Consider the following 14,633-nt stretch of genomic DNA (forward strand, 5'->3'; position numbering starts at 1 on the left):
ATATATATATATATATATATATCTGTACATAGAAGAAATAGGAACATCGAATCAAATGAAAATTGATAATTGTGCTTGGTGTATCAAGAAAATACTCGTTTCAAACTACAAGCGATCTGACAATCAATTTTTCCAACTTGTCGGTATCAATTTCCGATCTTCGAGAGAAAATTAACTCAATATCAAAAGTTACGGGAACGGCAGGAAGAAGCGTTTTATTCGAGACAGTTGCGCAAATATTTATGTTTTTTTTAAATTAAGCAATAAAAATGAAATAACATCAGTACACAATCTCTGAAATAAAAAAAAAAAAAACAGTCGCACAACGCCAAACCTTCGTTTGACTCGGAATGACGTGAAATGCAAGAACCGTTGATACGTGCAATACCGAGAATAGTGGTTTTTTCTTCTCGTATTAAATTATTGCGCGCATCTCACGCGTATCGCGTTCGATTGTCATCGCGGTTTTTGACCGCGCGGGGTCCTTCAGACCAGACAGAGTTGCACACACACACACACACACACATACGCACAGAGAGACGTAGTGGAAACGACAGACAACCGGCTGCCTGGTCGGATGATAGAAGCCACGAGTCAGTCAGTCAGTCGGTGGCGCTCCGCGCGATTCCACGCGACTCTCGCGTGCGGCGAGCGCGTGCCAGTTCGCATCGATCGACGTGCGGATCGAGATCGCGCGCGGATTTCGTGTCTTCGCTGATTGCGCTGATCAAATTGAAATCGTAAATTAAATCTCTCTCGCTTAATTGTAAAAGTGTCGCTTTTCCAAGCAAAGTTTCAACCGTCAATTGTCTACGGTGTTAATTGTTAGTTTTTTTTTTTTTTTTCTCGTGGAATATTGTCGTGAAAGGTGAACAGGTGCGAGAGACGCGCACGTGTGTCCGACATCGGGTTGAAATTATTATAGAAACGTGCGCGTGACAAATGTCGCGTCGCCGCTGGTTGGTTGATCGATTCGATGAAAAATTCAAATTCGAATTTTGCGAAATAAAAGCGATAACGCGGCGTTTTGTCGCGCGCAAACGTCGAAACACATCTTCGGCCGCGAACGATAAGAACGATCGTCTCTCGTTTCTCTGAAAGTTCACTCGAGGTCGTGACATTTTCAACTAGAGGATGCGCAATGTTCGTTAAGAATGAACAGCGAGAGGCGCGAAAGGCTGTAACGCGTGATGTAACAGAAGCGTTCGGATAATTTTTACGTGTCCTGCGGTGAAAGAGAAGAAGAAGAAGAAGAAGAAGGACCTCGCGCGTGATTCGTCAGGCGGATTTTCGCTGCGTCTTAAAATATATAGCGACGTTGTGTAGCGTGCGTGTCGGGTGTTGAATTGCTGAAATCCGAAACTGGAACTGTGACAATAAAATTTTCATGCGTACGACGGCGCGCGTATCTCCGAAAACCGCGCGACGAGCGTTGCAATAATATCACGGGGTCTGATATAAATATCGGAACTTGTCGATTTGACGACATAAAAAGATCCACTATTCGTTTTGTTAAATGCTACTGACAATTTATTTTGTATTTTTTTTTTTTTTTTTTTTTTTGTATTGATAAAAATTTCCTCTGGATGTTTATCTCATTGTTTTGTCGATCGTGTACATTTTATAGCGCGCGAGAGGATATTTTGCTGAAAAAAATATCAACGTGTCGTCCGTGTAGTAGTTTTTTTTTTTTCAACATGTTATCATCGCACGTAACGCGAAGTTGACAACTTGGAGATAAACTCGCACACGTGTGTGGGAGTAGTGGAGAGCCCGGATTCGGTCGGATTTAGTTTGAGACTTTGCAGCAATAAACGACGCGCAAAATATGGAAATATTCTAAATGAAAGTTCCAAAGTGTGACAGACAGGCTTCACGTTTCTCTACCAAACCCGTTAATTCAATAAGCCCCCCCCGTACACGCTCCCGTACTGATCGATACGCATTTCGTCGTTCGCGAAAATAATTTTACAAAATTAACACTCTCGATCGATCTTCGAGAGGGACGCGCGATCGTCTATATCTCGCGTCGAAATTTTTCGATCTTTTCGACACCAAAACAGTTTCTGCATTTGATCAAACGTATATATAACATAACGTAATCACAACAGTTTCATCGATCAATCTTAAAAAACGGACGTCGCAATTCGTTTTGAAGATATTTCTCGAGATCAGAAAAATCTCGTGGCGGATTGCGTGAAAAGTGGTTTGACACGTGGATCGATGCGGAGCGGCTCGATCGGTCTAATTATCGCGCGGTTTGTGAACTCGGACGTGTGTTTGCGTCGACGTATCGACCATTGGATGCTCATTGTCGCCGATATTTGCTCTCTCCCGACGATATACGACAAAGTCCGTGTGTGTGTGTGTGTGAAGCGAAACGGAGGATCCGCGGCCTCGGGAGACGCGCCTTGTGCCGCTCATGACACGCACGTGGCGCGACAGTACGTCGATCGCGCCGCTAATAAGATTCACGGCAGGGAGCAAGGGCCTCTCGATAGCTGCGCATCTCGTTATCGCAACGAAGATGGGTGGGAAAGTTGGTCTGATCTGCGGCAGCTGCTGGACCGGCAAATACAGTACGTATGTTGATCCACAAATCGCACACGTGTTCTTTTCTTTTGTTGATTACATACGATCGACTTTTTTTCATGTGCCGTCCTACGATCGTCTTCCGTTAAATGGCGTTCTTTGAATGCTTTGAAGCGGCGTGATTGTGGTATTAAATCGGTGATTGGAACAAGAGCTTGGACGGCGTGTGTGTGTGTGTGTAATACATGTATATCGTAAAACGCCGCGTGTGTATTATGTATACATTGTCGCCTTCCCTTCACTAACGGAGAGAATGTTGCGTCGAGAATGAAGTATCGAGTTAGAGAGAACTGCTGGGTTTTACCGCGCGCGCGAGTTAGGTAGCACCCGCTTGTGTGTTGTACTGAGAGAGAAACTCGCAAGTATCTCTCCGGCAATGTACAAGTATAATTAGAACGGGAGAGATAACGCGCCTGAACTGAAATTCTGCAATATCAATTGGAATTAATTGTGAGATATCTAATGAAATGCATATTGTTTTAATTAAATATATTTAATGATGTAGCCGCCGCGCGGTTGATTGTGCATTTTTTCTCTTTGATCCCATTTCGCGTCGTCGTCGTCGTCGTCGTCGTCGTCGTCGTCGTCGTCGGATCGATAGACTATTATCATCGCCGAAGCGTGTGTCTGGCAGCGAACTCGAAGCGCAAATGAGAAGCTCCGTTGAGGAAGGATAGGAAAAAGCCATCGTCAGAGAAAAGGGTATTTTGAAATGAAGTCTCTTTCTGAGACTTCATTTTAACGCGAGCCGTTTCAATTGTTCGCTCGCGAGGTCTCGTTTATCGCGAGGATGTTCCTCCGCAATTTTTCTCTCTCCGCGAGGAGGAAGGACGTTGTCTCGGACAAGAAAGTTCGGTATTAAAATGTTCATTGTGATCGGCAGATGTAATTTGCGAATTTCGATCAGACGCGTCATCGGAAGGAAACCGAGACCGAGGTTGGTGAATTCGCGGCGAAGTTAGAAGAGCGCGCGCGCGCCGGTGTAAAATCGCGGCGATATTCGAGAGAATAATCTCGGGGGCGCGGAAACGGCGCGCAACAATAACCTCGTTTTCGCGAAAAACCGCGAAAACGTCAATCACTCGCGCCTGGGAAATACAACGCGGCGGGATTCTTCCAATTTTCCGCGAGGTTTCGTCGAGATTGGCGCGCGCGAATTCGGGTCTTCGCGGGCAAATTGGAGGAAGGTCGCGTCCTCGCCGCTTCTGGACGGAGGAGCAAACACGGTTTCCTCCGCTCTTTTCTTTTTTCTTTCTCTCTCTCTCTCTCTCTCTCTTTGGAGCGTTGCCAGAATCACTGTTGCGCACGAAAAACATCGCGTTCTCGCGGTGTGTATCGATCGCCGGCGGGGACCGTGCGAGTGGCCGCGCGCGCGCGGGAGAGAGAGAGATCGGACCCGACGAGAATATATTTCGGAAACCTGGCCCGCGGTCACAGCACACGCGCTGCTCCGCTCGCTTATCCCAACTCGGAGATGCAGAGAGCATTCCTCTCGCCGAGTACCGTTACCCGAGCGCCCGGCACTTTCGATCATTGAATCGTTCGCGTTAGCAGCGACGATCACAGCTGTTGGGTTGATACCGCGGTTCAAACTGCTTTTATTCGGCAGTCGCGTTTGTAACATTTAACTTCGCTTGTCGAGTAGTAGTCATTAGGTGAGTAAATATCGTATCGTCTCTATTTACGTAAGTAACAAAATGGAATGGCTCTCCGGTCCTGTGTCACGTCTAGGTAAATAACGTTAATTCCTCAAGTCAACGACAAGTCAACTTTGTCAATCCGAAATATGTGTATTTTTCTTATGGCAAATTTTCTCTCTATCTCTCTTTCTCTCTCTCTTTCTCTCTGTTTCGTTTTTCTAATTTTCAAAATCGAACGACGTAACAAACCGACCTACGTCGTTTAAGAAGCATTTATTTCTCGAATTGGTTCTATCCGAGAACGAAAGTAACAACACAGAGTGGCTATTTTCGATAATGAGTCGACCGCAAGCAATTCGCGTTGGCCTGCGCTACAACATTGCCTTCTAATAACGGCGATCGAGCGGTCCGATTAAACTCCGCTCTAAAGTGTTTTCCCAAATCCAATTATTTTACCGCAAAGAAAAGACACGCGGAGCTATCAAGTTACTGTTGTTTCCGACGCGATTAATTTACCGTGTCCGGGCCGACAACAGCTGTACCGACTTTCGCGCGCGATCGGAGGACGACTCTTTCTGGTTACGCGATCTCGCGAGTTTGTCGACCCTTCGCGCAAATATTACGGGACGACCCAACGTCCGTATCACGAACGATTACAAAAACATCGCGCGCAAGCGGGGATGTATTTATCGCGTCTCCCGGTGAAGTTTCTTGCTCTCAACCGGCTCATCCGAAGACAAAAGATGTGTCATTGACGAATAGAGGTCGGAGATTGTGTTCTTGTCGCGCGACGCGACGCGACGCGACGCCCGAAAGCGTCAGTCGAATCGAAATCCGCCACGTGAACCGTTAAAGTGGCAAAGGTTTTAACGCGCGCGTGGCTGCGATGCAGAACGGAGTTTACCTCCGAGGTACCGTTACCCTAGTCGCGGAACTCGCGGGTTCGGTCTTTGCGCAATGCGTGTCAACTGCGCAAGGTGCTTGGCGGATTTTTTGTTGTTTTTTTTTTCCATCAACTCGCTGAAACGTTACCCTGGAAAGTTTGTGTACGTATATCTATCTATATCTATCTATACACATATCTATCTCTCTTTCTCTCTCTAAACTTTTCTACGTTCTCCTTGTTACCGGTTTTCATTCACTCCTACGCGATATTTTCCACACATCTGCGCCGCACCTGTTCTCCGCTCTGTTCGTTTTGTTGCGCACACTCGTGGAAGCTATCTGTCGGTCTTATTTAAATATTAACATTGGGTATATAAATTCTATTCGCTCAATGAGAGTAGCTCGCTCGAGAGCAAAAGAGGAAACCACTGACACGGTTTCGTTGGAAGTAGGCAACAATTCAGGGAAAGAAGAAACGATCGTTTGTGCACCTGCCGTCATCGAATCGATCGCGATGACCGTGTCCGACCGGGAAAAATCGTGCGACAAGAAACCAACCTCGCGGAAACGCGACGAAAAAGCAAGCAACCTAGTTTGTCCGGTCGCTCGCACATTTCTACGTTCTTCAACGAGCGTGGTGTAGTTTCTTCCTTTTTCTACTACCTCCGATAACTGGATCGGCTAACGGATGATCGACGCGTGTGTGTGTGTGTGTGTGTGTATGCCCGTCGCTATGCTAAATTACAAATTTCCGCCTTAATGTTTAATTTTCGCGGAATTGAAGAGAGCATTCTCTGTCCTCGATTAAGACGATCGATTGCTTTCGCGCGTGATTGAAACACGCGCCGTAGCTTATTTCTCTCGTCGCGTCGCTTGCATTCTTTCCGCTTTAACCGCGTATATACGTATGAGATATTCAATTTCGCTTCTGTGTGTCCTATTGAAAAGCCGGCGGAGAGACGAAGAGGAAGAAGAGCCGGAGACTGAACTTTATCGATTGGCGGCCATCGCGCGACGCGGCGACGCTTTATATACCTTCTCGCTTCTTCCGGTCGTTCGTCAGTTAACGCTTTTACGTCCGTCCGTAAAACGACGAAGGACGCCCTTGTAACTCGAGAACGCGCGCCCGGCCACTTTCGCGTCACATTTTTGCGCTTTGAGTTTACGCGGCGACAAAAAATGTCGTTAGACGCTCGAACCCGCTCCTCCGCTTTCCAAGCTCCGCTTTGGATCAAACGCGAATGTTTTCTTTATACGCGCTGATCCTGCCAGAAAAAGCGTATTAAAAAAAAAATCACAATCGAAATCTTGATTTGTTGTTGCTTCTATCTCGACGCTGAGTGGACGTTTCTCGATTCATTTGTAGTAGATTTTTCAAGACACGTGACTAAAGTTAAGTCACGTGACTTTGGTCATGTTGTTTCTTCTCCCTCTCACTATTTTTCGAGTTTGATTTTCATGCGTTTTTTTTTGACATTTCTCATATGTGTAGGTATTATATATGGTTTGTAAGACGTATTACTAGCTGTCATCGCGGTGACAGGTTGTTGTTCGCTGACACAACACGTTAAAATAAAACCATATAATAATAGCGTGCGCGTAGCGCGCGCCTGTGTTCTGCTGTGTGTTCCGTAAAAAAGTCGCGGCGCGATTCTAATTTCCACTCGCGTTAACCCGTGCTGTTTTTTTTTTTGCGCTCAGTCACGAATAAAGAAACCGATACGACTGTATAAACATGTACACCGCGCCGCAAAGAACGCGGTGATAGCGCACTAATTTCCCTCCGATCGTTCGAGTTTTTTATTGCTCGGCGAAATTTAGATCCGCGCTTTCTCCGTTAGTACAAAAACCGCAAAATCGCAAATTCGGTCGCAAAACAAGCGCGAACATCTATTAAATACGCGATATCAACTTTCACTGCAACTGTATTTTATATTGAGGCGATAAAAACGATTCGGCCGATTATGCGATTTAGTCGCGCGGATCTATTTCACCGTCTATTTCGCACGTGTTCTTTAATAAAACCGCGTTCGTGCTCTCTTCGCGTTCTCTCTTTCTTTTCTTAGTTTCTCCCTCTTTCTCTCTTTCGCGTCTGCAGTGTAAAACGATCGTGGACGATCGATCAATTGCTCGCTCGCTCGCTCGCTCGCGCGTTTTATTACATACGCGCGCGTAACAAAACGGGATCTCCGGAGTCGACTCGCGTGCGCGCGTTTCGTGCCGTCACGTTTGAAGATGACGATGTACACACACACGAGCGTCGTGATCGGAAAGAATAAAATCTTTCGCGCGCCTTGGAAACACACCCGGTCGGTGAGACAAAAGCGACGATATCGAGTCGTCTGACCCACTTGATCACTACAGATACCGTTACGCCGACGTCGGGTCGGCGGTCCCGGTGGCTACTTGCTACCATAATCACAGTGGCGAGATTGCGGCGGCGGACCGTTGCGCGATCTCGGAAGGATGCGGGAGATTAGTTCGCACGGGAGTAACACGTTGCGGCAACGCGAAACTCGCGGAGTTGCGGCACGGGGAGTTCGGCAATACCTGATTAGCCGCGTTGCGTCAAATTGCTTTCCCGTATATTGTAAAACAAAACGACACCGGATTTCATCAGCCTCAACGGGGACAATTTAGCCTCTCCGCGTCCGTCTGTTTCATTTGTTCGCTCGTCGTTCATTCGTTTTAGGTTTTGTTTTTCTTTTTGGGTATGTTTTTCATTTTTTTAATCTCTCGCGCTCGAGAGGATTTTCGCAGAGAGCGCGATGTAAATAAAACTTTCTAATCTAATCTAATCTCACTTTTTTTTTTTATTCGAAAAATACGCATCGCTGGAAAAACTTGCCAGATAAATAATTTACTGATGTGTTTTGTTTTNTTTTTTTTTTTTTTTTNTTTCCTTTAATGCGTATCTCTCGAGTACAATTGTTCTCCGATCTATAAGTAATTTTTAAAACAGATCCCAAGTTTTTTCGAGTCGAGAAAATTAGACTTTAACGAGCGTGCGCGAGAGTTATTTTCTCTCCGGGACGCGCGTTATACTGGCGCGCCACCGAAAGTTTTGCTTCGCGAAATGAATTATCATCATGTCGCTTTCGTTTTGAGAATTTAGCAGCGTCGTCGCTGGTTTACGGCCACGCGCGCTAAGCGAGACGTACCGCGATAGCGTGATCCCTCGTTTTATCTCACAGCGCAAAGCGCTGCACGGCGAGAAAACAAGCGCTCGTGAAATTCCGCGGAGGTGTAAAATATTTATTACGCCTCCGCCGTTGCCCTCCGTCGTTTTTCTTCGCTTTTCTTTTTTCCATCCCGTTGTAATAATGACGGGAAAGCGAAACCCGAAGGGTCGGTATATATATACGACGTGGTCCGGCGTGGAACGGAAAAAGGAAAATCAACATCCCCCTCGTCCGACCGTATAACAGCAACAGGTCGAGGACGATACAAATGACCGTGGGAGTACGTTTCCCGCCGCCGCTGCCGTCGTGTTCAAAGCACCACGATCTATTTCTGTTTGCCTACCCCGCGAACCTTCCTGGTTTCGCGCTACGACGATGAAGGTGAGGCGAGCGCGAACATACAACGTTGGCGCAAACGTGAGACGTGATAAAAAAGAGCAGCACGAACGGCGAGTTAGTGTCCTCGACAAATGTTCTCGTTTCGTAGAAAATCTTCCTTCTAGAGCGTTTATAGCATTTTTCTAAGGTTTTCCACAGCACATGCTGTAGAAACAATTATTCAGAGAGAAAATACTCGAGATTACATAACCGAGGTTAGCAAATTTAAAAGCCGGCTAACGAGCATCGAAACAATTAATCAAAAAGCAGAAAGCATCGCAATACACTTTTTGTATAATTAATCGATCGATCAAATGGACGAATTGCATTTGTAAGTATTCCATTATGCTTCTCTCGTTCCCACGAATTCCATTAACCTCTCCGAGAGAAAGAGAGAGACAGAGAAAGAGAGAGAGAGAAAGTCTCCGCCCTCCCTTTTCCCGTAATCCTTGGAGCGTTACAGAGCCGAATTTTGATCCACAGGATGACGATATCTGCGCGTCCTTCCGGAGCCGACAACGCTCATCGTCGTTCCAACGACCCTCCGACGTCTTTTCCGGCGTCGCGGCGCCAGCCATTAAACCCCCATAGGGGGAGAGAGAGAGAGAGAGAGAAAAAAGAGGGAGAGAGCTCACTCCGCAACCCCCTTTGCCTTTTGGGAGTCAGGGATTGAACAATCCTGGCTTTAATCCCCGTGCTCTCTCTTTCTCTTCCCGCACAGTCGGAGACTCCATAGAACCACCCCTTTCGGGGGGCTCCCTTTCTACCGTGAAAGCATAATTTCCAGTTCAGACTCATCTCTCTTCCCGATTCGAGACGCTTTGCGAAATCGTGCCGTCAATTCGCACGGTTTACTACGCGCCCACGGTGTTATTACGGGGAACAGTCATTTTTTTTTTCGCAAAAGAGGGACGCAAAAAGCGAGCGAGACTCTCTCGTGTCTCTTTGAAGAATTACGCGCGTATACACTCCCGGAATGCGCGCGAATAACGGCTTTCGTTTTGTGCACACCTTGATCTTTTCTGCGCTCTCTGCCAAGTGGCACGCCTATATTTACGCGCTTGTGCTAAGCGGCGAGAAATCGGCGCTGTCCCAGGACAGTTTTTTTTTTTTTTTTTTTTTTTTTTTTCATCATTGTTATTTTCCATCGTGCGCGGATGATTTTTATTTTCGATGATTCGTGATTCGCGTCGCTCGCTTAACAATTCGCGCACGCGAATTTAATAAATTTCCGCGCTTAATTGCGCCGAAACGCGCAAATTTCTCGCGTCGCGAATTTTGCAAACGCGCGTCGGAATGAGGTCTCCGTAGCAGAAATTAGGTAATATATCTCACACAACGATTTCCAATCTGTTACACGAGGTCTCTCGAAGTTTCCAGCGCGACTTTGCGTTAACGGGTCAACGGACACGCGTAAGTTCGAATTTGTGATCGGGTGTGCGTATTTGCCTATCTGAGTTCGCGAGAAGAGAGTCGACTCGGCGCGGGATTGCGCGTGCACATATGTATGTACGAGCGCGCAACTATATATCGCCGATCGATATTGCGATACGCGAGTGCCTATTAAATTACTTCTCCGATTATCCGCGATTATTTTCGACGTTCCGCGCGCACGTTGAATATTTCGAGCGGAAAAATGAACGGAGCGCGCGCGTATGTGTACACGTTCCGTCGTATATAACTCGCGGAAATGCGGAGACGCGATACGTACAATTTAAGCTTTTCAAATGTGACGGGGATCAATACGTTGCAATTATATTATAGAACAAATGACAAAACGAACGATCACGTTTTATGTAGAGCACAATAAGAACCATCGGAAATTTTCTCGACGGTTGGTTCTCTGTCGAATTGAATGCGCATAAAATTCTTAACAGATTTCTCTTTCGAATTCGCGAATAAAAAAAAAAAAAAAAAACAAACAAACACCTACCGGAATTGGGCGAGAGAATTTACTTTAAAAATCGAGAGCTGTTGTTTTTATCGCAGACTGACCGAAAGAGATTTTTCCACGTTGAAACTGATTGATCGTCGCCATATAGTTTCATCTAAAATTTTCTTTATTTAGATTTTTATTTGTTTTTTTTAACTCGCATTTATATTGATCGGCGTTAAAAAAAAAAAAAAAAAGCGACAGATTCACGGTGGACCGACGCGTCGGACGAAAATTGACCGAAATTGCTATAACGTCCGTCCATCCGCGCATTTCCGCTCGCACAAGAAACAAACAAAACAACTAGGAAATACAATTACGTTTGCGCAAGAAAAACTGCGCGATCTCTCACTTAGGAAGTCGATTCTGATTTGCACCGCGACCGGGCGCACGTCGCGCCTGGTTATCGATAACGTCGCGAAGTCGGTCTATTTATTCGCTCGCGTGTTCGCTCGCCGCGCGACGATGAATCCGCGCAAATCGTCGGCATCCCGGATGCGTCGTCACGCATTCCCGTCGGTTCGCGGTCACGATTGTCGATTGTCCATGGTCAGTCAATACGACGTACATCGGAAAACACACGCGCGTCGAGTTACGTACATCGCGAAGCTGGAAGAGACAGAGTTTAAAAAAAAAAAAGTTTGTATTCGCGAAAACTTCCGCGCTCGTGCGTGCGCACCTGCGCGATCTCCACGCGCGGTCTCCGTAATAGTAAAAACGTTGCGCAAATGGCACACATATATTGAACATTCGCTTCAGAAGTACATTCTCTCGAGTTACGCGCTCGTGCGCCGTGTTGTTCGCGCGGCTGGAAGAAAAGTCGAGTGTATTATTCACCGATGTAATTCAGCTAACGAAAAATGCACGGGAGAGAGAAGAGCGAAAGAAAGAGAGAGAGAAAGAGAAAGAGAGGGAGAAGCGATTGTTGATACAAGATGAACCCATTGCTGATCCAACAAAAGTGCCGGAATGGAATTGCAATAGAAATAACTTCTGCGCCGCGGGGAAATAAACTTCTCCTGCGGTGACATTATAGAAAGTAGTACGGAAAATAGTCCATCACAGCTGTAGTTTCTCGAAGCTCTCCGAGTTTCCGTTTTGCTCGCGTTGATTATTTTCGCAAGCTTCCTCTTCGGTAAATTTTCTCTATCGTTCCGCGCGCGGCGCGAAAATTTATTTCCGCCGAAGTTGCCGCGCGCGCATCTCTCCCGGTACTTTATGCATAATAAGACTTTCTCCCTCTCTCTCTCTCTCTTTCTCTCTCACTTTGTGAGTCTTGTTGCTCACGAACAGCCGCGATAAGTTGGAAAATGGAGCGGGTTTTTGTAAACGTCATGCTGCATTTTTCACGTCGCTGCGAATAAAATAAATCGTTTGTTATGATTTAACGGATGTTGTGGGATAACACGAGTTTTACAAATGGGGACATCTTAATTCCCCCGCGCGATGGTATTCTCGCCTTCGCGCCAACTGATTTACCGAGTTTCTTCGTCCGGCGTATATATATGTATCGAACACTTTCGCAATATCAATTTGCAAAATACAACTCCGGATCGGAAGAATCCGGCGGGGAAGAGGAGAGCGGAATTTCAAGCAGCGCGCTGATGTCTTTATCGCTCGTATATACGGCGAGTATGCCGCGCGCGCGCGCGCGCTATCGGTCCATACATTCTGCAGATTGAATACCGTCTATTATACGCAAAGTGCGAGAGAGGAGAGTTTCCTGCTGCGCCCATATGGCATCGCGCCGATGGTCGTTCGCTGCATTCCCTACGTCAGTTTGAGCGTGAACGCCGTCGTTTAAAGCCGCGTGAACGATTGTCGCGCGACGGATATTATTTCCGTCGATTCGCGATCGTCGGGCAAACGTCGGGTAGCTACTTCTTCCTTCTTCGATACCTTCGATCCGCACGGATTTCATCGCCGCGCCGCAGCGAATTCCCCGAATGCGCATTCCGCATCGATCGAATTCCGAGAGGCAGCCAGATCGCTGCCAGATTTCCACGCGGACGAGCGAATTTGCCGCGGCTGGAAATCAGCGCAAAACAGCCGAGAAAGAAAATTGAAGAATTAAACCGCGACGCGCGCGCGCGCGCGGTTAATTGGCTCGAATAACATTGCACCGCGCGAGGAACGTAATTCTCCGCGGGGCCGTAATCTGGGGAGGAACTTGCGTAACCGCGCTTGGCCTGCTTTCGGAGGCTGACTTAATTGCGCGCGATAAATTGTCCTTTCCTTCTCTCTCCGTCCATCCGGCGTCGGTTTGTTCTCAAACACGCGCGTCGGTTTATACCCGACGCTCCCGTCATCCCTAACGTCGCGCGTTTCCGGCTCTATCTCTCGTATCTGTCTCGTTTGTATTCCCATGTCCACAATGCATCCGGCAACTAGTAGGAAGAGGGGAGAGGCTCCTGGTTGGCGCATGAGAGATTCGATTGTCAAAGTTATTCCGGGACGGTTAATCCCGCACATTCGAGAGACGTCCCGCAGCTTTCACGAGCGTATATACTAATTTTATCGCGGAATAAGAAAAAAAAACAAAGCAATGTAATCTCGAGAGAAGGCCCCGAGGAAAATGTTAAGTAAGATTTTAAGCAGACGTGAATAATCAAACTTATATATATTTGGAAGTAACTTATTTTTCACGAATGTTAATATAAATTAAAGTTCTCGCTTTTCTTCGCGAAATGAAACGTTCAAAAATAAAAAAAAAATAAAAAAAAAAAAAAAACCTATTGTTCGACGCAGAATCAAAGACTGCAAAGTTCCGTGTTTTCTGCGATCAAATCCGACGCATTGGATCGACCGCGGACAATCGATCGCAAGATTTCCAACTACAGACTGTTATCCCGCACAACACAAGCGTTGTTCGCCGCGGGCAAACAATCCGCGAAAGATTCTCACTCGATAATTCGCAATATCCATTTCCCACATATATTTATATCGTCCTTCTTACTCAGGCGAGACGGACGTTTCCTAGAAAGCCTCGCGGGATCTTTCGCAATCCGAAGATTCCTCTTGTAAGGATCTCACAGCGCTAACGCGCGAGACTCAATTAGCATATATGGCGCAATTTTTGCAAACACACATATATATACATTTAATTAAGCGCCGTGCGTTAAGAGGCAGTTAAAGACTCGCGTTTGAAATATCGCGCATTTAAAGTGAATATTTTAAAGAGACTCGACCGCGAGAGTGTGTCCTCGCACGAAGAAGAACCGGCATGTACCGCCGGATATTTAACAAAATTAATAAAAAAAAAAAAATACATTGAAAATATATTCACGAGAGAACATTTCTCTGTTTCTGCGCAGCGTCCGGCTCGGGATCCGTGATAGGCAGGGATCCGCTTCCGCCGAGGGCCGTCAGCACATCTCATCTGCCTCAAAGAACGCTGACTCAACCGCCAACGGCGGTGTCCACTCTTCCGTTACCGAGGAGCAGCGCCGTCAGCAACGGCCATCGGCAGCAAACGCTTCCGCTTCATCGCACGACTTCTCAGCAGCAGCAGCAGCAGCAGCAACCTATGAGGCAGCAACTCGAAAATGAACTCAGCGGCACCACTCAGATGCTGAGGGCCGCCAGCAACGGCGATATCATCAAGGGTCCCGGCATGTAAGTACATATAGGCGCGCCTCCTCAGTTTCTCTTCTCTCCCGGTACCTATTTGCGCAACGAGAAGTTTCGGGCGCGCTGTAATTAAACCGCCGCCCCTATCGCACCTCGTGATAGGGAAACTTATTAGAGAACGTACTCCGCGCGCGACCGCAATCCCGCGTCTATAGTTTTGTTCCGACAGAGAAAGAGAGAGAGACAGAGAGAGCTCTCATTCTCAACAAACAATTCATTCACTTTGAGGCGACTTGGTCGCGCGACTATTATCGCTAGTCGGATGTTAATATTGTTTCGCAAATATCATCATCGCGATTATGAGTCACAATCGACGTAACAAAGTGACAATATAAATTGAAAAGACTTGTATTGAAACTTACTTTTGGCTAATTGGTATTCTTTTCTTACACC

The 14,633-nt window shown here is 46.7% G+C and overlaps 1 protein-coding gene across 1 annotated transcript in view; it reads left to right on the forward strand.

The window, feature by feature from the left end:
• The window catches only part of LOC109853211, a 55,926-nt gene that overhangs the window by 20,514 nt on the left and 20,779 nt on the right, over window positions 1–14,633 (forward strand). The window contains exon 10 of the mRNA XM_020425095.1: window positions 13,925–14,225. Coding sequence (XP_020280684.1) covers window positions 13,925–14,225 — 301 coding nt within the window. The remainder of the gene's footprint in view (window positions 1–13,924; window positions 14,226–14,633) is intronic.

The sequence above is a fragment of the Pseudomyrmex gracilis genome, unplaced genomic scaffold (genome assembly GCF_002006095.1).
Source record: "Pseudomyrmex gracilis isolate BER0280 unplaced genomic scaffold, ASM200609v1 scaffold_45, whole genome shotgun sequence".
In the NCBI taxonomy this organism is placed as follows: domain Eukaryota; kingdom Metazoa; phylum Arthropoda; class Insecta; order Hymenoptera; family Formicidae; genus Pseudomyrmex; species Pseudomyrmex gracilis.